Consider the following 26,930-nt stretch of genomic DNA (forward strand, 5'->3'; position numbering starts at 1 on the left):
GGAGTATACGAGCATAAATTTCTCTACTTCCTTCCTCATATCTGGCCAACAAAAATGATCAGTCAACAACTCATATGTCTTCTCACGACCAAAGTGTCCCATTAATCCACCTGCATGTGATTCCTACAACAAGGGCCTAACCGAGGAATCTGGTAGACATAGCTTGTTAGCCCTAAAAAGGAACCCATCATGCACATGGTATTTATCCCAACCTTTCTCATCTTCACATTTTGCATATGGTTTTGAAAATATATGACCAGTGCAGTAAAATTCTTTTAAGCTCTCAAGTCTTGGTACCTTCACTTTTAATTGTGTCAAAAGAACATGCCTACGGGACAAAGCATCAACAACCATGTTTTCCTTTCTTGTACAGTACTTCACAACATATGGGAAAGTTTCAGTGAATTCTATTCATTTGGCATGTCTGATTCAGTTTAGCTTGGCTTTTCAAATGTTTCAAACCTTCATTATCAGAATGTACAGTAAATTCATTAGACCATATAAGTAGTGTTGCCATGTTTCAAGGACTCTAACCAAAGCATACAACTCTTTATCATAAACATAATAATTCAGTTGTGCAGGACTCAGCTTCTCACGAAAATATGCTATTGGTTTTCGTTCTTGCATTAACACACCACCGATGCCTATTCTACTAGCATCACATTCTATCTCAAAAGTTTTATTGAAATCAGGTAAAATCAGCAAAGGGGCTTTAACTAATTGTTTCTTAAGCTCAAGAAATGCTTCTTCTTGTGGTGCGCCCCATTTAAAAGAAATTTCTTTCTCTGTCAATTCATTCAGAGGTGCACCAATTGTACTAAAATCTTTCACAAACCTCCTGTAGAAACCAGCAAGGCCATGAAAACTTCTCACCTGGCTTACTTTCACCGGCGTTAGTCAATTCTTGATTGCTTCCATCTTAGATTCATCCACTTTAATTCCCTGTCCCGAAACAACATAATCAAGAAAAACAACCTTGTTTGTGCAAAAGGAGCATCTCTGAACCGTTAGAGCATCTCCAACCGCGCCCCCGACAGGCCCCTAGGGTGCCTTTTTTAGCACCGACTCCGAAAAAAAGTCCCAGCCGCGCCCCCGATCCTCGTTTTTGGCCGCTTTGGGCCGAAATTACAACCGGCAAACCCGAGCAGAACCCAGCGCCCCGGGGGTCACCCGGGGGCACCGGTTGAAGCGAAAAGGCGCGTGGGCCCGCGTTGTCGGCGACACCCGCCGATTTTCCCACCGTTTTTCCCTTTCCCTCCATTTTCCTATTACCTACCCTCTTCTCCCCCACCACTCCTGCCATTCCGCCAAGATCCGCCTGCCATGCAGCCGAAGAAGTATGCGCCCCTCGCCAAGCCACCGATTCCGCCAGCCAAAGCGGAGGAAGCCGAGGGCGCCGATGGCAAGGCCCCCGGGCTTGACGAATGCCCAGTGGGAGGCCGACGTTGATTGCCGAGAGGCGGTCACCGCCTATCGGCAGAATAGGCTCAACATGAAGAGAGCCAGGGACGCGGCAGCAGAGCAGGAGTAGGCGCCTCGAGCGGCGGGGATGGCGAACCTTCCGCATCATCATCAACAGGCCGACCAGTACCCGCAAGGCGTGTGGGGGGGAGCCAGCAGAGCGTCGTGTCGCGGGCCAACTTCTCGCTTCTATTGTGGGGGTATGCGCCCTCGGCTGAGTACATCGACGGCGACGCTCTTGGTGGTTTCAACCCCAACATCACCTTCCCACATGGATTGGCGCCGCGCATGCCCCCAGCCTTCAACCTCGACCCGCGCACGCCATCCCCCGTGTTCACCTTCGGCCTCAGCACCCAGTACAACTACTCGCCGCCGGCGTATTCTGTCTCGCATACGCCCACTCTGCGCCGTGGGGCCCTACCCTTCGCGCATGGCTCGGCACCACTGTTCAGCAACACCGACGCCGATATGGACGAGATCATCACCAATGGCTCAGTCGCCGTCGCTTTGTCCCCCGGGTTTCGCACGCAAGATGAAATGCTGGACACCGTGTCGACATAGAGGAAGCCGAGTGCGACGATGCCAAGGAGGAGGAAGAACAGGCGGAGGTGGAGCCGCCGACCAAAGGAAGAAAGAAGAAGCGGCCGGCCAACGCCAGGCCGGGCGAGCCTCGCGTCAAGTGGACGCCAAAGGAAGACGAGTGCCTCGACGAAGCATGGAAGACCGCCAGCCTCGACCGATCACCGACGCGAATCAGAACTCCACCACCTACTGGAGAAGGAGCAAGACGACGTTCGACGAGCGGAAGTTGGTCGACCCCAACTTCGCCGGCATCCACATGGATCGCAACGAGAAGGCCATGGCGAACCATTGGGCGGCCATCCAACAGGCTGCAACAAGTGGCATGGGATTCAAGAAGAGGTCATGACTCGCCCAGAAAGCGGTGCCAACTTCGAGCGTGAGGTATGCCCATCGCTCGCCGGCCCAGCTTCGCGGTGTACTTTGCCGACACTTGTTCTTCGTCTGTGCAGATGGTTCGCATGTTCGAGATGTTTCGTTGGGACAACAATGATCAAGACTTCAACTTCCTTCACGTGTTCACCCGAATCGAGTCGTGCGAGAAATGGACAGAATGCCGGCTCGCTCTCGCCAAGGCCAAGGACGACGTCTACAACCCGGACGCGCTTGCCCCCGGCAGAAGGGCATCTCGATGGCACCAAAAAGCCAAGACGGCAAGGGACGTGGCACCTGCTATCGAACGGCTACAATCGTTGATAGAGCAGTGCATCGCCGACGCCAAGAGCAATGCCACTAAGAGGGAGGAGAAATCGGATGCGAGGTGGTCGGCGTTGATGAAGAAACAGGACGCCAAGCTCGACCTTCTCAGGACCAACGTCGCTGCGAAGAAGAGGAACACCGACCTGGCGTTCCTGATGGGCGCAGACATGTCGACGATGGACGAGCAGGTGAAAGCGTGGTACCTGGTGGAGCGTGGCCTCATCTTGAACCAGATGTCGGGACCGGCGGCGACCGCTGCCACGACGCCGAGCACTGCGCCCACGACGCCGAGCACTGCGCCCACGACGCCGAGCACTGAAGCTGTGCCCACAACGCCGTCGACACGCCGACCTCCACCAGCCCTACGGCCGAGGAGCCTGCCGTTTGAGTTCTACGTCTATGGTTCCTACCCTTTTGATCGCCGGACTTTGGCTATGTTCAATCGCCGACCCTGTGGCATGATGATCGCCGAACTATTCTCGTTTTTTGTAGCGGGAAAGAAAACTTTGAATTTCTTGTGCGTTGGGGCCGAAGCCTGGGGGTGCGGCTGGAAACTTGATCCCTCCCAGGCCGAAAAAAGCACCGGCGCAAACGCCCAACGCACTTCGCCGGGTGCGCCGGGGGGCCAAACGGCTGGAGATGGTCTTAGCATATAGTTTTTGGAAATTTTGTTTTTGCCACTCTAGTTTTTGCCAATTTTCCTTATGCCATTCTCGATTTTGACATTTCATTTTTGCCACTCTTAGTTTTTGGCAGTTATCACAATTGCCATCCCGTGGCAAAAGCTAGATACTTGGCGGCAATTTTCCTTATGCCGCAGTTGATATTATAACCCTAAAGCACTTCAAAAGAAGTATCCGCTGGTCTATCTCCCTTGCACGTCATAGAACATCAATTTGACCTTATTCCAGGAGCATCACTTCCAAATCGACCTTCCTACCACACCAATCCTGAAGAAACAAAGGAGATACAAAGGCAGGTACAAGAACTTCTAGAGAAAGGTTATGTGTGTGAAACCTTAAGTTCTGAGTGAGCTACTCATAACATTACCCATAAGTTGCTGCAATCTCTTGACAATTTGTCTTGCTTCTCTTCAATTGGATCAAGGTTGTTTCTGAACTCCTGGCGTAGATGATCACGTAATGCATTAAAGTGAAACCGTGTGACGGGCTGACTGAGATGCCCATTTCCTTCAACATCATACTCGTTTTCATCATCTGCCATGGTTAGTTTTGCAAAAGCCTTAGTACTAGAGGCATATATGTGGGTAACAGCTCAAGCTCACCTCACTTACCAACCAAAGCTCATGTAACTTCCAAGTGAGAGCAGGATCGTGCTCAACCGTGGTGCCAGTGGTTGGTATACAAGGAGTCATAATATACAAGTCAAGGGTTGCACATGCGGGGCTGTTTGGTGGAGCTTGGGTGGGGTGCAGCAAAAGATACACTAATCTGCAATCTAGATATTGTTGAACCAAGTAATCATCCACACAAGATTCTAATGCCTTAGTTATTGAATGAGATATAAGTGAAGACCATGCAACTCACACCAAGGAGTCAGATTTGCTGCAAGCAAGGATTGAAGACTTTGCGCACTTGACACGCTTCAACACACAATACAAACAGGAATTTCTCAAGATATAAGTGAAGAACAGTCGCAAATTACTCTCTTTTGCTTCTTGCAAACACTTAGTTTGGGCAGATTTTATTTCTCTTTTTTTGCCTCCTTTTTTTTTGCTTTTTTTGACAAACTCTCAGCAAGGGACTTTGAATGTGGACACCCACTTTGGGGAACTCGCAAAAATTATAATGGATGAGCTCAACAACAAGAAAATGCAGCTGAAATTTTGGCAGCAAACACACACAAACTGATCTGATTTTTCTGGGTGAAAAACAAGGTGGGAATCAGATCTAACAAGGATGGATGGAAAGGGCATGGAGTGGGATTTTTAGAATGCCCGATAACACTCAAAAAGGATTCCGAATGACAAAGATGCACACGATTTGGTGGAGGATGCAGATCTGAAATCCATGCACGAAAATGAACACAAACATACAAGAATGGATGGGGGAAAACTCAGCAACTTAAAACAAAGATCTGATGGCAAAAAGTCAAAAACTTGATAGAACTCACTAAATAACAGATTAAAGGCTGCAAAGGGGCTAGGTAAAGTTTTTTTTTGTGGGGCTATTTTCTGGACTTTAGGATGAACAAGAACACGAACTAAACTAGGGATACAAGATCCTACCGTGTGACCCGAAGCTCTGATGCCAAGATGATACACGGGGTTGCCCGATCTTTATGGAGGATCTGCTCGAAGAACGAATCAATGCCACCTGAAGGGTACGAAGGAACCCTCGATCCCAACCAACAACACTGTTGGGTAAAGGATAACTAGTGCAACTTTTTTTTTCTTTTTTGAGAAAACGCAAGAGATTTTGTGTTTCATTGCATTGAAAAGAGAGAGTAGTTACAATCCTCCCAGGTGGCAATTACAGGTTCTGAAACAGGAAAAATCAGTGAACATCCCATGTTTAGGGGGTGATAGCTCTAAGCCCTAGAGCACCAACGCTTGTCTAGAGAGCGGCCTCGTCTTTAATCTTCGTAAGTAGGTTGTCCACCGATGGTTGTCCTTCATTGAAGACGCATTCGTTGCGCTGTTTCCATAATATCCATGGGACGGGGAGGGTCATTGTGCCCAGGCCTTTGTGCATGGGCGTTGGGACAGATTGCCTTGCTGATTGCCACTAGTCGAGTAGTGAGGGCTCGCTGTCTGGTGAGGCACATGGGATCCGCAGCTAGCGCAACGCTTCATGCTGGATCTGTCTGGCGAAGAGACATGCAAGGATGAGGTGGTGCATGGTCTCAGGTGCCTCGTCGCAAAGGGGGCATCACACGTGATGCTGCAGCCCTCGGCGGGCAAGCCGGTGTACGGTCCAGCATCGGTCGAGGTGGGCAAGCCAATGAAAGAAGCGGACATGCCCAGTTTTCCCAAGCGAGCTTCCAAGCGGGGCAAGTAGTGGAACCGACGAAGGTGGCGGCGTATGCAGATTTGGCGGAGTAGACGCCGTTTGTGCTCCATCTCCATGTGAGGTGATCCGGCTTAGCAGAGAGGGTTGTGCCGTCGATCATGTGCCAAAGCCGGAGGTGTTGCCCGATTTCGTGGATGCCCACCGTGCCCTGGATGTCTTGCGCCCAGCGGTTCGCGTTTAGCCCCTCCGTGACCGTCCTGATCTTGGGCCGACGCTTGGGGATGGACGTGTATAGGAGCGGGGTGATCTCACATATGGTGTGTCCGCCGGTCCATCGATCCTCCCAGAAAAGGGCCTCCCTGCCTGTTGGCCCAATGGAAACCAGGGTACCACGACCCGTCTGCCCCCGCCCAGGTGGCGACATTTGGGCCAGCCCTCGTCAAGATGGCTTGGCCACGACCGCTCCGAAAGAAGCTGCCTCACCGCTAGGCTAGGCCTAGCCCGGGCCACCAAGCGCCAGATTGCCTCGCGAGGCCGCTCCACGAGACCCGACGTACGGTACCAGCCGCAGGGCTTCGCGCCAATCACGTGGGTGGCACACCCGCGCAGACAAGGACGACAGAGGCCGTCTCAGAAGGCACGTACATGCAGGATTTCCTCTTTGGTGATTAAAGTGCAGCGCCCGTTGCCTCCCCAAAGGCAGGTTCCCAAAGCTTGCCATTCCGGTGAAAGAAGACCACGCTGACACGGCCCGCCAGGACGGAGGTCATCACTCATCACCGAGCCCACATGCGCGTCACGACGACCACTTTATCTGCCGGAGACCGCCTTTTGTTAGGATTAACCTGTGCGCATGCCCCTCTTTGAATTGCCGCCCTATGGCCACCCTTTCCCGCTCATATTTTCGGGGAAGAGGACCAAGGCACGATAAGAGGGGCAGGGCCACTTTCCATGTAAGGGTATCGAGCCATTCTCTCCCCCACACCTCATGTACATCGAGCACAACTCTCCATTACAGAGCAATCCAACACAGGCAGGAGTAGGGTATTACACCGCACGGTGGCTCAAACCTAGATAGCTTGCACGTCTCCTTCGTGCCCGGTGAGATTGAGTGAGCTCGTTGCCGGCATCGCCATGGTTGTCGTCGTGTTGCAAGTGTTAAGCTTCATGCACCAACCAACGCAACCAAAAGTTCGAACTGATGGAAAGGGCTAGTGCAATCCACATACACTATAACACCCCCTCTCACGTGTGACGGGAAAGACAAGTCAACACGTGCAATCGGTAGGGAGCGACGGCGCGCGAAACTCAAGTATGACTCAAGAGTTCTCTATGTGAACACAAAGGGGGGCTGCCAGCAATTTTTTAAATAATTTGCGAAAGTCAGGACTTGAACTCAAGAACTTAGCTCTGATACCATGTTAAGCTTCATACGCTAACCAATGCAACCAAAAGTCCGAACTGGTGGAAAGGGCTAGTGCAATCCACATACACTATAACAGCAGGTTGCCAAGCCAAGTGTTAGACCGTATTATGTACAGGTCATGTATACTTGTGTGTATCCTAGATTGTAGGATCCGTAACCGCTACCCAGGCCTGCGTGCCTACTCCTATGGGCCCACTCTGTACATATTGTACTTGTAACCGATGCATAATCATCAAGGGTAAATCAATCTATCTTGGTATCAGATACCGTGTGTTTCCATGGTTGGACCCCCGTCTTTCGCCGCCGCCGGTGCCTCGAGCTCAGCCACCTCGCCAGGCTCCCTCTCCTCCTCGTCGGCGCCCCCGTCGACTCCTCCACGGCCCCCTCCATTGCTACAGCCCCGACGTTCTCCTTCGGCACCAACCCCTCCCTCTTCAACGGCTCCTCCGCCGCCTCCGGTACTCAGTTTGCCCCCCTGTTCACCGCCGGTGCAACCTCCTACCCGGCGCCTCCCACCCCTACCCCTAACCCTTCCATTTTTCATGATCACATCACAAACCACATCAAGTTCCTTCTCAATCCCACCGAACACAACTACCACAAGTGGAAAACCTTCTTCCTTATGGTGCTTCTCCGCTACGGCGTGACCTACCTCATCGAGCATCCCCTACCACCCAACGCGACCCCCCAATACCTTGAGCTGGATGCCCACATCGTCTTGTGGATCTATGCCATCCTCTCCGACACCATGTGCAACCATGTCGTCGGCGCCACCACCACCTTCGCGCTCTGGCACAAGATCAAGGACTATTTCCTCGCCAATCGTGCCGCCCGCTTCATGATCCTCAACCGCCAATACCGCAACCTCAAGCAGGGCGATCTCTCGGTCTCCAAGTACGCGCGCCGCATGAAGCTCCTCACCGACGACCTCGTCAACATCGACCACGCCGTCACTGAGACGGACCTTACCACTCAATACCTCCACGGCCTCGACAAGCGACTCGATACCATTCGAGTCGTCCTCGGCGACTAGTCTCTGCCCTTTGACATGGTTCTGTCTCGCGTCGTCCTGGCCGACGAGTACCAGGCCCAGCGCGCGACTGAGGAGAGCGCTCTGCCTTTGCCTTGCCCGGCCTCACCTCGTCGGGTGGCAGCTCCAGCACGGGCGGCTGTCCCTCCGGCGATCGCGGCGATCGCTCCGCCGACCACCCCACCAACCGCCTCGAGGGCGCACCTCCCCCACCGCCCCACTCCTTCGGTCGTGGTCGCGGTGACCGCGGTGGTGACGGCGGTGATCGCGGTCACGGGCGTGGCCGCGGGCGCAACGACAACTAGAGCCGTGGCCAGCCGCCGCACGCTCCCTTTTCTCGTTCACGGGCTACTTTGTGCCCTACGGGATGGCGCTCCCGTCTCCTCGCTCCGGCTGGATCCCTCCCAACGCTGCCGGCGTCCTCGGGCCGCGTCCTGTCTCTCACGCTCATGCCTACCTCACCTACCATCCGCCTGCGCCGTTCACCCCGTACTACACGCCGCCCCAGCCGTCGTGGAACCACATCGCCATGCTCAACGCCGCGTACAGCAACGGTGGCTACCCCACCGCGCCCGCGCCCGCGCCCGATTGGTACCTTGACAGTGGTGCTTCTTCACACGTCACTGGCAACCCAGGTACCCTGACCTCGTCTAGTTCTCCATTAAAGCATCTACCATCTAGCATACTTGTTGGCAATGGGCAACACCTCCCCATCACCGCCTCCGGCCCCACCACTCTCTCTCCCCACAACTTTCGTCTCAGAGACATTCTTGTCTCACCACACGTCGTCACTAGCCTCATTTTCGTTCATCGTTTTATTAAAGATAATTCTTGTTCCATTGAATTTTACCCCTGTGGCTTTCTTGTGAAGGATCTTCGTACTCGGAAGGCACTCATGATCTCCGTTAGCAATGGCGATCTTTACCCCTTCATCGGCAAACATCCGGCTCCGGCGTCCGCTCTCTTCAACGTTTCCACCTCGGACTTATGGCATCGTCGTCTCGGCCATCCCAGCGCCCATACCCTCTCCACCCTCGGCCATGATTTTCTTACTCATTGTAATAAGGCAGCTCACTCACCATGTATCGCATGCCAACTAGGCCGCCAGCCTTGTCTCCCTTTCTCCCCTTCATTTAGCAAAACATATGCACCGTTTGATTTAATTCATTGCGATTTGTGGACCTCCCCCGTTGTAAGCTTCTCTGACTATCAATATTATTTAGTTGTTTTGGATGACTTTACCCATTACTCATGGACGTTCCCCCTTCGAAACAAATCGGACACCTCCCAAACCCTGCAGCGCTTTTTTTCGTTTGTCCACACCCAATTCAACGTCATCATCAAATCCATGCAGTGCGATAACGGCAGTGAGTTCATCAACAACTCCCCGCGCCACTTCTTCTCCATGAACGGCGTCGCCTACCATTTTTCCTGCCCCCACACCTCCCCCCCAAAATGGCAAGGCTGAGCGCCTCACACGCACCACCAATGACATAGTTCACACACTGCTCCAACAAGCCTCTCTTCCACTCCCGTTTTGGGTCGAAGCCTTACACACAACCACCTATCTCCTAAACCGCCGTCCCTCTCGTGCCATTCATCCCCACACACCACATTTTCTCCTGTACGACACTTACCCCACTTATGATCACTTGCGTGTGTCTGGCTGCCTTTGCTTCCCAAACATCTCCGCAATCATGCCTCACAAACTCTCCCCACGCTCCACTCGCCGCGTCTTCCTTGGCTACCCCCTCGAACACAAGGGGTATTGCTGCTTTAACCTTACGTCTCGTCGTGTCATCGTGTCGCGTCATGTTCTCTTTGATGAACATTTCTTCCCCTATACACCACCCACACAACCGCCATAACCAGCTACGTCCACAAAGGATCCCATGCAACGGCTCCCCTCGGATCTCTTGCCTTACCCGCCCCCATCCGATCCCTCGAATTGTCTGCCCCGCCCGTCGCTTCCGCCAGCCTCCTCGCCCCCCGGGCCCCTACCCCCACTACGTCGACCAATTCCACACGTCTCTCTCCCAACGGCTCGCACGACTCCCGCCCCGCATCTACCTCGCCTGCCGCACCCACTTCGCACGGCTCCGCCCAATCCAGCTCGGCCTTGCCCACCGTGTCCGCCGCGCCTGCCACACACCCACCTCGCGATCCCCCACGGTCGGCTCCATCTCATCCGCTGCTAGGCCCACGGAATTCACCCCGCTTTCCGAGCCGTCCACTTCCAGCCGCCACCTCTGCCTCACCATGCACTCCCGGTAGAACCCCCACGTAACTCCCACCGCATGACCACCCGAGCTAAGCGTTGCTACTGCATGCCCAAACGTTTATTCCTCGCCTCTTCCACCATCCCTCCCCTATCACCGATCCTTGCCACCTACAGATCAGCCCTCAAAGACCCAAATTGGCTTCAAGCTATGCGTGATGAATATTTTGCTTTAATGAACAACTCTACTTGGTCTTTGGTGCCTAAACCTGCGGGCGTGAACATTGTCACGGGCAAATGGATCTTCCACCACAAATTCAATGCGGACGGCTCTCTCGCTCGTTACAAGGCTCGTTACGTGGTACGTGGTTTTACACAGCAAGAAGGTGTCGATTATGGAGAAACTTTCAGTTCCGTGGTCAAGCCATCAACGATCCGCGTTGTTCTCAGTCTTGCCACATCTCAGTCTTGGCCAATCCATCAACTGGACGTGAAGAATGCTTTCCTTTACGGTGCGCTCAATGAGACCCTCTACTGCACTCAGCCCGCTGGATTTGTGGATCACGCTCGCCCTGATCATGTCTGTTTGCTTCACAAGTCTCTATACGGCCTCAAACAAGCACCCCGCCAATGGTTTCTCCGCTTTCAGCAGTTCTTGCTCTCTCGGGTTCTCGTCCTCTCGGAGTGATTCATCTCTCTTCATCCTCCATCGTGGTACGTCCATCGCCTATCTCCTTGCGTATGTCGATGATATCATCCTCACCGCCAATTCCATTCATACACTCACCACCATTATCGCCTCCCTCAAGTCCGAGTTCTCGATGTCTGATTTAGGTGATCTTCATCACTTCTTAGGCATCAACGTTACACCCAACTCCTCGGGCCTCTTCCTATGCCAACAACGATACACCCTCGAGATTCTCGACCGTGCCAAAATGTTAAACTGCAAACCTGTCTCCACACCCATCGACACCAGCTCCAAACTCTCCGCCATCGACGGCCACCTTCTCTCCAACTTTACCGTATTATGTACAAGTCATGTATACTTGTGTATATCCTAGATTGTAGGATCTGTAACCGCTGCCCAGGCCTGCCTGCCTACTCCTATGTGCTCACTCTATATATATTGTACTTGTAACCGATGCATAATCATCAAGGGTAAATCAATCTATCTCCAAGTCCCCCAGTGTTCGAATCCTAGTTCTTGGAGGAGTTTCTTGGGCGTAGGTCCCAGACTCCGACATTTGGCGCGCCAGGTAGGGGGACTTGCCGTCTTTGCACCTTCGACCTCGACGTCAACATCGACATGGACGTCGCCGCCGCTCGCCGAGAGCGCGGCGCACGTCGAGCTGCCGCCCGGGTCCACGCGCTGCCCGCTGCCCGCAGTGCCTTGGGCAGCGCCCTCGCGCCGCCACCAAGCCCGTTGGAGAGTAGGCGACCTCCTCCGTCTACCCGTCTGTGGACAAGAAGGCGCTTGGCTGCTCCATCGCTGCCTCCTCGCTCGCAAGTCGCAGCCCCCCGCCCCGAATGTCGCGCTGCTCATGGCGCAGGGGCTGCTGTGCCGTCGCCCCGCCAGGGACAGCCACGACGCCTCGCTCGAGCGCGTCACCGAGCTCGTCTCCGCCGCACGTGATGGTCGGGCGCCCCCTCGCTCCTCGCCCGCTCCACCTCCGTGCGCCGAGCGACCCGGACGCACCGCTTCTCCTCTGGGCCGCTGCGCAGCCGGGTGGTGCTGCGCGGCGTGCACCTCAGAGCTAACCCATGGTTCGTCCGTGTTAGGCGGCGTTGGCAGCCGCCGGCGAATCGTCCGCCGCGTCCATCGCGACGCTGCCGCGGTTGGGCGTGGCGGCCGCGTGGCTCCAACCAGGGGCGTTGTCACCAGTGGGGGCTCCCAAGAGCCTCGTAGGGTGGCCTGTATCCTTGGGGAGGGGGGGGGGGGGCAGACCCCTCCGTCCAGCCACCACCTCAAGCGTTCTCGCGACGGCCCTGCCGGCGCCAGAGTCCGCCGGCCGCCTCAAGTGGTCCGAGTCCCTTGTTGCCTTCGACGCTAGCGACCACCCCAAGTCCACTAGGGCTGTGGGCATTGTCCGTCTGTTGTGCACTCCCACCATCAGCGGTGTGGCCGTCGCCAAGACGCTCATCGACGGCGGCGCGGGCCTCAATGTGCTCTCGGTGGAGACTTTCGAGACGCTCCAGGTGCCCTAGGAGCGCCTGGCGCCCACCAGGCCCTTCTTGGGTGTCACCCGCGGCTCCACTCTCCCCCTGGGGCAGCCGGATGGCTTCCCGTGCCTCCTTGGCGCTTGCCTTCGCCATGAGCATGCCGTGCATCTCCAACGGTGTGATGCGCATGAGCGCCGCCACGGCTTTCCTGTCCTCCTTTCTCTCGACCATGGGGTCGTCCATGGGAACCTCGAGGCTTGCTGCATGGAGGTTGCACTCCATGATCATCGTTCACTCGCTGTAGTTCGAGCGTGTGAGCATCGGGAATGTGATCGGCATGCTACCGCTGCCTGCGGTCTCATGCCCGATCTCCCTAACCACAACCTCACCGCTATCACCGTGCCTGGACCGGCTGCGCCCTCACTGCTCCTGCGGAGGCGGCAAATGCGAGCCATCCTGTGATGGCTGACCACTTGAGGTGGTGCGCTGCTGCTCTCTTTATACACCGGCCATGGCTACCGGAACCTGGGGCTCTTAAGCCAATAGTTAGCCCGAATTATTTGCTGTATAGCTTAGCCAGACTAAGAGGAGCAGAGCAGCAGAGGAAGAGTAGCTCGATAAAATGCACTGCAAACTAGCAAGCATACTAGCGAAGCACACTTGCTATATTGGACACACATAGATACAAGTAGCTCACGATGGTACTAGTACTTAAGCTATAGAAGCTAGATGGTTTTGCGCTGGATGGATTGATTTACAACGGGAGGAGTGCTCCTTATATAGCACTTACAAACCGACTTGAGATAGGATATTTACTAGCTGTGAGGTAAGCACTTGTGTCGCAGCATTATTACTTTAGTAAGTTACCTTGCTTTATCTACTACTTTAACTAGTAAAGGCATGCACCGCTGCAGCTCCGTACCTGCCTATTGCATGCTAACAGCTGCCGCTGTAGCCCATCTGAAGACAGGGGTGACGCCCGCATGATTGCATATTTGCATGGACATCTATATCTGGTACATTCAATTTGCACAACTGTGCTCTGCCAACATGATGGTGTACTGCAGATACACATTTATCTTGTAACAATTTCACATTTTTACCTCAGAAAAAAGCCTCGCATTTTTTTCTTCTGTTTTGACCTGTATTATGTGGTACTCCCTCCGTCCGGAAATACTTGTCGTAGGAATGGATGTATCTAGATGTATTTTAATTCTAGATACATCCATTTGTATCCATTTTTGTGACAAGTAATTCCGGACGGAGGGAGTACTTGTAAGCTTCTGGGATCATAGGACTTGTGGCAAAGCAAGTGATTTGACATTACATTGAAAGTTTGGTTTGAGTTACTTCTTACATGAGCAAAGCTCTAATGTCAGCAAAAAATGCTGGTAGTGGACGGGTATTTGAGTCTCCATTATATAAAACAAAAAACAAGACTCATGGTTGTTTATGGGCATGAAACTTGACTCCTTTGTTTTCTGGAATATGTAGGTTTTGCAGTGGATGGAGGATGCTGGAGTCCGTCCAACATTATATATGTATCAAAATGTTCTTCCATATATTTGGAGGGACAATAGCATGGATTATGTCACTCTCATGCAGCAAAAAATAAGTATGGTACTTCTTACTTTAACTTCAGCAGAAGTACTATTTTATCATGCAAGAACATGTTTCAATATTTCTGTTTTCCCCTTGCCATTAGTGACCTAGTCAAATCTAGAAAATATCTTGTTTGGTGCTTGTGATTGTTGACATTTACATGGTTTTATCCTTTTCCAGGAAGGTGTCATATTTTTCAACAGTTTTTCTACAGCGAGCATTTTTTGATATTTTGGTCAATAAAGTGTCGAAGTATCCTATGTTTGTTAATGTATAGTTGTGAGAGGAAAGACATAACTACATCAAGTAATCCAGATATTCAGAAAACATAAAACAGTGTGGCATTTAGATAGCGAACTGAACCATCTATGCTGCCTATTCGAGGCATAGCCTTCCATCATCTCATGTACTCTTTTATTGAGAAAAGGCAAAAGCTTCTGTCTTGCATATATAGAAAAAGAGAGTTGTGTACGAGCCCAAGAGCCAAGAGGGCCACACCCACAAGTAGAATACAACACACCTGCAAGCTAGGTGCCACCGGAAGCATCACCACAAAACCCAATGCTCCCGCCTTCACCCATAGTTGGGCCCCAGCTTTGACAGTGTCACAGGCTAGCGATACTGGGTTTGCACAGCCTTGAAAATGGCTGCGTGCGATGCTCCAAAGTTCACTAGACCATGATCATGATCACCGTGGCGGTGCCCTGCCCTTACGGCTGCTGGGAGGGAGGTGATGGCTGTTGCCACCAATCTGCAAAAGACTGGCCTATTGCCACTAATCTCGTGTATTCTTTCAGTGTCTACTATGAGTTTACCTTACGCTGCCAATACTCTGAAAGATGTGGCATTTGAATAATTTGGTCAGAAGAAAATTTGCAGTCCTCAGGGTTTAAGAAACCAGCAGGCAGCCATAATACCCACTTCATATGGAATCATAGCTGTTGAAAGAGGCATAAATCAAACGCGCCCATTGTCCGACGGACGACCCAAACGGACAAAAAACCGGACAAAAACACTGTCCGTTCGGGTCGTCCCGTTGGAGTTGCCCTAATACGTTCAATCTGGTGAGTGAAATACAGTTGGTGGTGTTAGGGCCCAGGGATGCCTCATCATATAGGAAGTCGGCCCCGCCCCCCAGGTCGGTTATGCCTTGGGCTAGTTAATAGTATAGACAACTGCTGTCTATAAGCCATCTTATAGTCCATCTTATAGCTAGCTTGTACAATAGTTGGCTATAAAAGAGTACTACTTTTATCATATATGTCCCACCTTTCATTCTCACAAAGCATCTAGGAGCACGTGCTGGAGCTAGCTCTTCACGAAGAGCCCGCTCCCCTTCTCTCTCCTCTTCTCTCTCATCCAACTCAGCAAAAATATAGTATTTTAATCCCTACAGCCTGCAGACTGTACCTTATTGTACTTGCTCTTATGTCTACTTGTGTGTGGTTGTCTGTGTGCTACTATTATGTCTGTTCGTTAGATTTTGGTTTAATCTTTGTGCATTAAAGTGATTTAATCTATGTTTCTAACTGTTGTTGTGCTTATGACCGTGTGTACTCGTAACCTCACCGCATGTCTTGCACGTAATCAAATAACAGCTAGTTGCATCTGGTGAGCAAAGACATGCAATCAAACGCCGTCTATTTTTTCTGTCATGCAGCTTAGATCTTGGTGGGCAACGAAACGCAGTGCAGAACATAGTTTACTGCCTGCATTTGCTTAGCCAGGCTGAACCAGGCCACAAATGCAGGAGGCCTAAGATCCACGCATGAAATCAAACGCGCCCATTACTTCTATGAAAGTGACTTTATCTGACCTGTGATCCTTGCTTCATACTCCCTCCGTCCTAAAATAAATGTTTCAAGCTTAATACAACTTTATACTAAAGTTAGTACAAAGTTGAGACATTTATTTTGGGACAGAGGGAGTACATCCTCCGTCCTGAATTATTTTTCTAGATACTGTCATATCTAAAATGTGTCTAGATATATGTCCGTATCTAAACAAATTTAAGACGAGTAATTCGGGACGGAGGTAATATGTTACTCCCTCCATTTCATAATATAGTGCGCTAGGTTTTTCGAGATTTAAGTTTGATCATAAATTTAACTAATGCGGGCGACTGTGGCGAAAGTAAAAATTATATCATTGAAAACTTCTCTGAATACAAATTCAATGGTATAATTTTTGTTCCAGCCGTAGTTGCCCACGTTCAATGGTATAATTTTTGTTTCCGCCGTAGTTGCCCACCTTGGTTAAATTTAGGGTCAAACTTAAAGCTTGAAATGCACGGGCGAACTATATTATGCAATGGAGTGAATACTTGTATCACTGTCCAAAAATATGTTATTTGTAGCACAAAATGACCTGAACTCGAGTGTCTGTTTCTCCAAGTACATATTCTAGCATTGCACTTTTTTAAATCTGAATGACCAATTTGAGCTTGCTCACACCAGATGCCTCGAGAGAGAAGATAACATGAGCTTTAAACGTGTATATGCATGTCTTTTTGGTGTGAAACAATTCAATCGCTAAATATGGTGGATGACACACTGCTGAGTTTGTTTTCTAAGTTGTGCAACAATGGATACTCCCTCTGGAAAGATTGGCAAGGTAACCTAACAATTCGTAGCCCCAAAGTAATGATTTTGTCTAACTGATACTAACATTATCGTTGTTTCTTTGTAGATCAAGGTAAGATCTAAATATAGTCCAGCGAGTGCTTGAAGAAGGATACAATAATTATATCAAAGGTTTTATTAGTCAAATGCTCAATGCTGTAAGACGAGGGAAAATAGACCGTTGATGCTGCATGTCCTCAAATACACCGTAGAACTGTAGTCGCGGGAGAAATATGTTTTTGAATAGAAGTACGGACTACAATCCATTTTCCCGACAACGACATTATAGATTAGAACGTGACTGACTTCTGAATGGTCGCTTAATAACAATAGACCCGAATGATCCTCCTCATCTCCTTCCTACGAAATAAGTCACACGTAGTGTCGGTGTACTAAAATATAGGGGTTTTAGTATCAGACTTGTACACAGGCAGTCACGGCCTTCGGACTGGCAAGACCCTATCGGTCAACATCAACCTTCAAGCAATCAAAAACAAGCTCCCGTTAAGCCACCTTGCCGGGAAGAGGAAAATCTAACAGCAACCATGCTCGGCAGGACCCATTCAGATCTTCGTCGCTCCATCTCATTAGGCTCATTAGGCTGATTATCAGTGAGGTGTTGAGCGGGCAAGCGGTTAGGTGGGTCTAGCTAGGGGCACACAATCATTTTTATGACATCCGTCCCGTGGTATGTCAAGCAAATAGAAGGTAGTTGGGCGAATGACACTGTCAAGCAAATAGAAGGTAGTTGGGCGAATGACACAGAAGAAGCAATTCTTGCGGGACGCTTACGGTGCATTTAATGCGCCTGTCTCTCTTCGTTAGATTTTTAGGTATTTTTCATTGTTGCTTCTGTTAGTAGTTTTGACTGTTAGTTTGTGGACTATTCAACCACGAAAAGATCATTTAGCCACTGTGGTAACCCTTTAGACTATAAAAGGAGGTCCATGACTACGTTTATAAGGCTGACACTGTTCATTCCATACACATAGTTGCTGCCCTCGAGCATTCCTGCGAAGCGAGCCCAACTGTATTGTGATCACCATATAATCCACCAAAACATATGATGTATAGTTTTATGCTTCCGGTCGAACGAATCAAACCTCTCTAAACCCCGTGCATGCAACTGTTGGTGATGCTCTTTGTGTGTTCGTAGTTTTCGCAGTGCATGCAACCGTTGGTGATGCTCTTTGTGTGTTCGTAGTTTTCGCAGTGCATGCAACTGTTGGTGATGCTCTTTCTGTGTTCGTAGTTTTTGCAGAACCGTAGCAAAAAGGACCTTGTCGGTCCCATAGATCATCACACCCGTGCCAAAGATGTTGGGATACGATGATCGGCGGGATCGACAAGGTCCCTTTGCAACGGTTCTATGGGGACTACAGGCGCACAAAGAGCATCACCGACAGCTGTGTGCACGAGGATTTGTACATGGTCGGGCCGCTCGGAAGCGTAAAGTCGGATGTCATGTGTTTTGGTGAATTATGTGGATGATCACAGTATAAGTGTGCTCGCCTGGCAAGGATGCTCGAGGGTAGCAGCTACGTCCAAGGGGTTAGTGGCGTTAGTGGCTAAATTAGTCTTTTTATGAGATAATAGTTCTAACTGTCAAAACTACTGATAGAAGCAACAGTGTGAAATACATAAATCTGACAGATAGACATGCACATTAAATGTGTCGCAAGGTAGCGCGCTGACGACGTTCCTCATCAAGAATTGCCTCTCCTTCTGTGTCGTTTCTCCAACTACCTTTTATTTGCTTGACATGTTGCGGGATGGGTGTCATTAAAGTGGCTGCATGCCCCTGACTAGACCCACCTAACTGCCTGCTCATTGGACACCTCATTGACACTGACAATTAGCCTGATGAGGTGGAGCGGCGGAGATCTGGAGGGGTCCTACCGAGCGTGTTGCTATCAGGTTTTCCTCCTTTCGACAAGGTGGCTTGCCGGGGCCTTGTTTCTGGTCTTTGCTCGTTGGCATGGTCTTGTCGATTCGAAGGTTGCGCGTTTCTGGTCTTTGCTCGTTGGCATGGTCTTGTCGATTCGAAGTTCGCGACTGCCTGTGTATAAGTCTGGGTACTAAAGCCTTCATATTTTAGTACACCGATATTACGTAAAAGAGACCAAACGGGGTGAAATTGAGGTTCATTTGCCGGGAGGAAGGACGACAAGTGTTGGTAGAGAAACATGGAGGGATATGTGGCTCCCACATTGTGTTGCAGGCACTTGTCGAAAAGCGTTCCGACAAGGTTTCTATTGGTCGACCGCCCTTCAAGATGCCTTGGCGGTGGTGACAACATGTGAAGCATGTCAATACCACGCCAAGCAAACACATCAACTCACACAAGCCCTTCAAACCATGCCACTATCTTGTCCATTCTTAGTCTGGAGGCTCGACATAGTGGGGCCCTTCCCTCATGCTACCGGGGGCTTCAAGTTCTTGTTCATTACAATTGACAAGTTCACGAAGTGGATGGAGGTGGAGCTAGTGAAAAAGGTAACGACGCTAGCAACAATCAAGTTTTTGAGAGGAATATTTTGTCGTTTCGATGTACCCAACAGGGTCATCATCGACAACGACACACAGTTCCCCAGTAGCACCTTCATGCAATATTGTCGAGACGTCGGCGCCAAGCTCTGTTTCATGTCGGAGTACGGCGATCTATGGGACCAGCAAGGTCCCTTTTGCTACGGTTCTACGGGGACTACGAGCGCACAAAGAGCATCACAGACAGCTACGTGCATGTGGGTTTAGACAGGTTTGACCTGCTTGAAGGAGTAAAAGCCTATGTCTTGTGTTTTTGTGGATTACACGGATGATCACAGTACAGGTGGGATCGCCTAACAAGGATGCTCGAGGGCAGCAACTACGCATGTGGAATGAACATGAGTGTTGACCCTTCTAAAGGTAGCCATGGACCTCCTTTTATAGTCCAAGGGGTTACCAAAGTGGCTAAATCAGTTTCTTTCGTGGGAGAATAGTTCACAAGCTAACTGCCAAAACTACTGATAGAAGCAATAATGGAAAATACCTAACTCTGACGGACATAGATAGACGCATTAAATGCGTCGTGAGGTGGTGCATCGACGACGTTCCCCGACAAGAATTGCCTCTTCTTATGTGTCGTTCGCCCAGCTACCTTCTATTTGCTTCACACGCCGCGGGATGGGTGTCGCTAAAGTGGTTGCATGCCCCTGATTAGATCCACCTAACCACATGCCCGCTCGACACCTCACTGATGCTGACAATTAGCCTAGTGAGGTAGAGCGAGGGAGTTCTGGAGGGTTCCTGCCGAGCGTGGTTCGTGTCAGGTTTTCCTCCTCCCCGCAGGGTGGCTTGCCGAGGCCTTGTTCTGGTCTTCGTCGTTGTCGTTCGAAGGTTGGCGTTGGCTGACAAGGTCTTGCCATTCCGGAGGCCGCGACTACCTGTGTACAAGTGTGGGTACTAAAGCCCCCATATTTTAGTACACCGATAGTAGCCCTTGGGCCTGGGCCACACATGCGTTCGCGACGTTTGTTGGGCTAGGCCGAAAAACGTGGACAGGAACACGGGGCCGCAATTCCCTGCGGTTATGACGATTCTTACCGTTTTCCCACGACACACATTTACTACAGGTCATGAGAATGGTGGAGCGAGGCGGTTGTTTTGAGGAGTCACGCCAGAAAAGCCACATGTCATTGGCGGAGAAGGGGGGTCGTGACAGTGAACGACCGCGTTAGACAACGATCAGTCAACCCCTAGGTCCCTTCGAGGGAAGGGAGAAAACGACGGGGTGGCGCTCGTTCACTTCTCGCCACTAAGTTCTATCTTCTCCTCGTGTGTCTTTTGTCACACTTCTAACGCCGCGTGTCACATGCACGGTCTTGTATTGGGTTGGAAGGGCGGTCGCTAGAACTGAGTGTGCGCCCGCCTCGGGTTACGAGGAGCCAACCCCTTCCCCTCGCCCTATAAATATGGGGGTTGATGGAGGGGGCGCTGCTCACTCACGTCCCTCTTGCTAATACATTGACCAACACCCTCTTCTTTTCCTTGCCATTTTCTTCATCACGTCGCCCTTGGGATGGCGAGGGGTCGTGGCGTGCTCGTGGGTCCCGTACCCGAGGGAGGGGCACCCCCAGAGCCTGATGCGAATTGTAGTGATGGCGGCGGGGGTTGACTCCAGTTCCCGCCGAAGGACGACATCCAGGGTTCGAGGAAGGGCGGCTCCAGCGAACCGCGATGGTTGCGGCGGCGTGCCTCTTCCGCAACCTCATGCAGGGATCCATGCGGGGGAGGAAACACACGAGTTCGTCCAGACGCTGCCCTGTCGGTACCAGAGCTGGCTGCGTCTCCCTGACCCCTTCACCCGGGCTATGGAGGACACTCGACTCCAAGGACTCTGGCTCCAGGCGGACGACTGCTGCAACGGGCCCGTCTGGGTGGCCGTCGCGCTCACCCCTGGGAGCGCTATGTTCCTGACGCGGGGGTGGAAGTCATTCGCCTGTTCCCAGGGGCTCGGCCCCGGGCACCTCCTCCACTTCATGTTCGACGACGCCGCCACTCTCACCGTGTAGTTCTTCGGGGCGTCCCGTGTTTGCCTGGAGTGCTCCGCGGAGAGTTCTAGCGGCAGCGACTTCGACTCCTCCAGTGACGACGATGGCAGCATCTTTGACATCAAGCACGAGGACTCCGATTAGCTGCGCTTGGTGCTCAAGCTAGGACCCCGAAGATGGGGCGATTCACGCGGGAACGAGGCTCCAGTTGTGGGATTTCGTTTCCGGGTTAGTCGCCACATCGTAGTGGTAGATGTCCTTTTGCGTTTAGACTATGCCCAATGTAATCCCGCGAGGATCACAGAAAGAAGACATCGAGTGCTACCGTGTTAAGTGTTTTAAATTTTTGTTGTGTCTTGATGAAAGTCTGCACTTTCTCTCTCTTTGTCCTTTCCTGTCGCGAACCCACACTCGTGTACCTTATTCGTTACGTATTTCGGGAATGCTTGCCGACGTGTTGCCGATAGAATCGCCTTGCCATCCTTTCCACGATTGCTTGGACTGTTTAGCTAAGACACCCAAGCACACAACAATTTTGACAAGGCCCCTATGCGCTGCTTGCCTGCGCATGTATTCACCGTGGGCGGGATCAAGTCCTTAGTATCCCAACAGTGGAACACGACATCTTGCATTGTGCGAGGGTGGGAGGAGATTACGGTGCCCCTAATGGCTTCTTGGGGGAGCATTGTGCCTTCACACCGCTCCAAACGGAGATTAACATCCACAAGGGTATGAACTTCGGGATACAATGTCGTCTCCGTGTTCCTCGGTTATCTCTTATCAGAGCCCTTTACTTATGCACTTTACTTTGTGATAGCTATATTGTTTCTTGTTATATATCTTGATATCACCTACTTCCTCTGTTCCTCTTGTTGGGGAGAACTAGACTAGTTCTCTCTAACAACAAGTATTGTGGTATGGAGGGATTAGTTGTTTATTTTGGTTAGCGTAAGTTGTTGGTTTACGTAGGTGAGCCTAGTTGTTTTAGGTTTTGTGCTTGACTAATTAAACTTTAGTTTTATTCCGTATTTGTTTAAGCCTAAATTGTAATTATTTTAAAGCGCCTATTCACCCCCCTCTAGGCAACATTCATGTCCTTTCACCCTCCGCGTGCAGGTCTCTTCACACGAGTGCTAACCGGGTTGCGTGAAATTTTTGAGAAATTTTTACTTAGCCTTTTCTTTCGGTGTTCCCTTGCCGCAAGGTGGTTGTCGTCGCGTTTGTAGGTGTCCTTGTCGTCACCCTCTCCCATAAGACTTGCATGCGGGGTATTCCTTTCCCTTTTGAGAAAAAGAAAAAAGAAAGAAGAGAAAATCTAGGAGGCTAAGAACCTTGGCGGTCCTGTATCCACCTTGGATAGGTGACGAGCACAACAGTTTATGCAAAAATACATAACATAAATATGTATTTTGACAAAAAGTTGGGAAATACTTAGATGTATTTATCATTCATAGGGTCATCACCTGGCTTTGTACAAAGGATTACATGCTTTGATGCGAGACTTATACAAAAGTGGTTGTCGGGAGGACCAACAACTGCGCCTCACGGATAGAACTTGCGAAGATGCTCGATATTCCATGAGTTCTGCACCGGGGTGCCATATTCGGTCTCCAGGCGGACAACGCCGACCTGGTGACTTGTACTACCCGGTAAGGGCCTTCCCACTTCGGCATCAACTTGTTAGATCCCTTCGCGAATTGAATTCGTCGAAGAACAAGGTCGCCTTCCTCAACGCTCCTGGCGCACACTTTGCGGCTATGATAGCGGCACAAGGCCTGTTGGTATCGAGCGACACACAGTGCGGCCTGGAGTCGATCTTCCTCGAGGAGCATGGCATCGTCTTGCCGTACCCGCTCTTGCTGGTCCTCGTCAAAGGTCCGCACTCGAGGTGACCCGTATGTGAGTTTCTTGGGGAGCATAGTGTGTGCTCGTAGACGAGGGAGAAGGGTGTGTCGTTCTGATTGACTAGAGAACTATCGCGAGATCGTCAACCTAGTGTGTTTCATGCTTGTGCAGCTTGTCGAAAGTTCTCGTCTTGAGACCATGCAACACTTCAGCGTTTTCCCTCTCTACTTGGCCGTTGGTCCTTGGGTGAGCAACCGACGCGAAACAGAGCTTGGCGTCGACGTCTCACCAATATTGCATGAAGGTGTTGCTGGTGAATTGTGTGCCGTTGTCGGTGATGACCCCATTGGGTACACCGAAACGGCAAACTATTCCTTTGAGAAATTTGATTGCTGCTAGCGCCATTACCTTTCTCATTGGCTCCACCTCAATCCACTCCGTAAACTTGTCGATTGCAACGAACAAGAACTCAAAGCCCCCGTTAGCATGGGGAAGGGCCCGACTATGTTGAGCCCCCAGACCGAGAATGCCTAGGGGAGCGGTATCGGTTGAAGGGCTTGTGCGGGTTGATGTATTTTCTCTGCGTGGTATTGGCATGTTTCACATGTTGTCACCACCGCGAAGGCGTCTTGGAGGGTGGCCGTCCAATGGAAACCTTGTCGGAACGCTTTTTCGACAAGGGCCCGTGACCTGATGTGGGAGCCACATATCCCTTCATGTATCTCTCCCAACAATCGCCGTCCTTCCTCCCGGAAGATGCAGCTCAATTTCACCCTGTTTGGTCTCCTATACAGAACGTTGTCCATGAACATGTACGTACTCGAGTGCCGGGCTATTCTTTTGCCTTGTTCTTGATCTTCGGGGAGGTCTTCAGTTTGGAGGAATCAGACGATCTGCTGTGCCCATGTCGGAGCCAGGGGCTCGACGACAAGGACTAAAGGCGTTTCTTCTGTTGTGGGAGCACATTCTTCTACGACAAGGGTTGTTGGGCCCGCCGGAGCCTGTTGCTCACTGGCAGGTGTTCTGTCATCCCCGACAACTTTCTTGGCGGCCACTAGTGGCTGTGCCAGGGAATAGTCGCCGGAGTTGACCTTCCTTTTCTTGGATCATCGATCTGATGCTGCGACGGATGTCTGAGTAAGTCGGAGTACAAAAGTGCGTGGTTCCACAGACGACTTATGAGTTGCTCATTTTGACAAGTCATCGGCAATGTCATTCTGTGCACGAGGGACGTGCTCCATTTGTAGTCCGTCAAAACGCTCCTCCAACTTCCTCACTTCATCGACGTACGCTTCCATAAGAGGATTCTGGTAATCTTTGTTCACTTGGCACACAACCAGCCGAGGGTCCTCTTGGACTATTAATTTCTTTATACCGAGGTTAGCTACTATTCATAGTCTGGCAAGCAATCCTTCATACTCAGGTGTGATGTTGGTTGACGTCTCCCGTGGAAAGTGGATATGGATCACGCACTTGAGGTCCTCTTCGATGGGTGCGGTAAGCAGCACACCGACACCGGAGCCTTGCAGCAAAAAAGCCTTGGCAAAGTACATGATCCATTCTCGAAGCTCCTCCTTGCCGTGAATGGTTGTTTCTGGGATCTCTTCATCTCACATCTCCATCCATTCAACAATGAATTCTGTGAGGCCTATGCTCTGTATGGTCTTTGTGCTCTCAAATCTTAGATCAAAGCTAGCTAGTTCCACTGACCATTCAACAATCCTGCTTGTTGCCTTTGGGTTTATAAGGATGCACTTCAGCGGGAAGCGGGTGACGACGATGATGTGGTGTGCTCGGAAGTAGTGGCACAGCTTCCGGGAGGCCATGAGGAGGCTGAAGAGTAGTTTCTGTATCCCAGAGTACCTTGATCTAGCCCCCCTGCAAGAGAGAGCTGACAAAGTTGAAAGCACATAAACTCTCTTGGTGGTTTTGATAATTCATGACAACATACGTTGTCTCTTGGACTAACTCTTTTACCTACTATATTTCAGGTATAGTCCACAAAGAGCATTGGCCGAAGGATTGTGAGGAGAAGCCCCTTGATGCAAGGGAAGGAATAGGATTGGCTCAAGCTTCAAGCAAGAGGACTCTGCATTTTACATTTGTGAGAATCACTTTTGAGTCCGTAGGAAAGCCAATACTATGAAAAGGGATGAGATATTATGATGAATTGGTTGCTCAAGTGCTTAGAGATAGCCACCAAAAATATTCAGTCATTCTCCCACAAATATTTGTGTCCCAAGCCAAATCAGCAAAATCGGTGCCACCAACTTTTCCCACTGGGCCCTATGGACTTTTCAAGTGACAGATCCTTTGCCAAATCCTAATCTCTCGGTACCACCAAGTTTCACATCGTTGTCACCGAAAAGCATGTGACCATCTTTCTGTTGAGCAGATTTCAAGAAGCGGAATTTCTGAGTTTGAAATCGGTCTCACTGAGATTCGGAAACTGCCCTAGGTCATCGTATCGGTACCACCGAGATCTATATATCAGTCTCACGCATAATTCAGAAGTTGTCACATTTGGTGCAACTCGGTACCACCGAGATTCATTTCGGTGTCACCGAGTTGGACAATAATGTTGTAACGGTTGGATTTTGGGGGATGCCTATATATACATCTCCACCTCCTCTCATTCGCATAAGAAGCACTCCGAACACACACCCACTTACCAAATCCATATTTCCAAGAGAGAACCACCTACTCATGTGTTAAGATCAAGAGATTTCAATCCAACCATTTGAAACTTGATCTCTAGCCTGCCCAAGTTGCTTTCAACAAAATCAATCTCTCCTACCAATGCCAAATCTATGAGAGAGTGATTGAGTGTTGAGGAGACTATCTTTTGAAGCACAAGAGCAAGGAGTTCATCGATCTACCGCACCTGTTATCTTTTGGAGGGTGGTGCCTCCTAGATTGGTTAGTTGTTGCTTGGGAGCCTCCTACTTCGTGTTGTGGAGTTGAATCAAGAAGTTTGTACGGGTAAGAAGATCGCCTATTTCGTGAAGATCTACCGTGAGTGAGGCTAGTCCTATGTGGACGTAAGCCATGGTGGAATAGACAACGCCGCTTCTTCGTGACCGCTTGTGGGTGGAGCCCTCCGTGGACTCTCGCAACCATTACCCTCCGTGGTTAAAGTCTTCACTAAAGTGGACGTACCATAGCACCACATATCTGAATCACGCAAAAAATCGCCGTGTTCATCTTTGCGTTTGATCTTCCTAAACACTACTCCTTACTTGTATGTGCAATGTCTTACTTTCCACTGCCATATTTGTTGAATAGCATGTGTAGGGTGCACTAGACTTGTTAGAATTGCTAAAATCTGCCAACCATTAAAATTAGGAAAATGCTAGGATTTTAATTTATGTAATTAGTCTATTCACCCACCCTCTAGACACCCCTTATATCGATCCAACAATTGGTACCATAGCTTTGGTCTCCATAGCCTTGCTTTAAACACCATTGGATGAAGATGGATGTGCCTAGTTTGAGGAATATTAGTTGTAGAGTGCCTATTCTCAATGGAGAGCATTAGACAATGGAAAGATGAAATGCTTGATATATTTGATGAATTCCATTTGCGCAAGTATGTTGAATATCCCTATGTGCCTCCCATTGATCCCTTACATCCTTCTCATGATGAAGAACTTGTTATGTTGGTAACCTTATAACTGTAAATCTCATCATTAGAGGACTGCCAAGAAATGTGCTTAATCAAATGCAGAACTTCGAGTGTACTCATACTTTGTGGGAAAACTTAGAGAAAAGATATCCAAACTACT

General features: G+C 50.4%; 1 protein-coding gene across 5 annotated transcripts in view; it reads left to right on the forward strand.

The window, feature by feature from the left end:
* LOC123426169 (pentatricopeptide repeat-containing protein At2g41720) overlaps positions 1 to 17,731 on the forward strand; it is a 65,000-nt gene extending 47,269 nt beyond the window's left edge. For 2 of the 5 annotated variants that reach the window (XM_045109945.1, XM_045109944.1), the window contains exons 9-10: positions 14,040 to 14,160; positions 14,328 to 14,596. In XM_045109945.1, coding sequence (XP_044965880.1) covers positions 14,040 to 14,160; positions 14,328 to 14,479 — 273 coding nt within the window. In that variant the 3' untranslated portion in view covers positions 14,480 to 14,596. The other 3 variants (XR_006622071.1, XM_045109946.1, XM_045109943.1) reach the window with 3 other exon arrangements.
* The last annotated feature ends 9,199 nt before the right edge of the window (positions 17,732 to 26,930 follow it).

The sequence above is a fragment of the Hordeum vulgare genome, chromosome 2H (genome assembly GCF_904849725.1).
Source record: "Hordeum vulgare subsp. vulgare chromosome 2H, MorexV3_pseudomolecules_assembly, whole genome shotgun sequence".
In the NCBI taxonomy this organism is placed as follows: Eukaryota; Viridiplantae; Streptophyta; class Magnoliopsida; order Poales; family Poaceae; genus Hordeum; species Hordeum vulgare.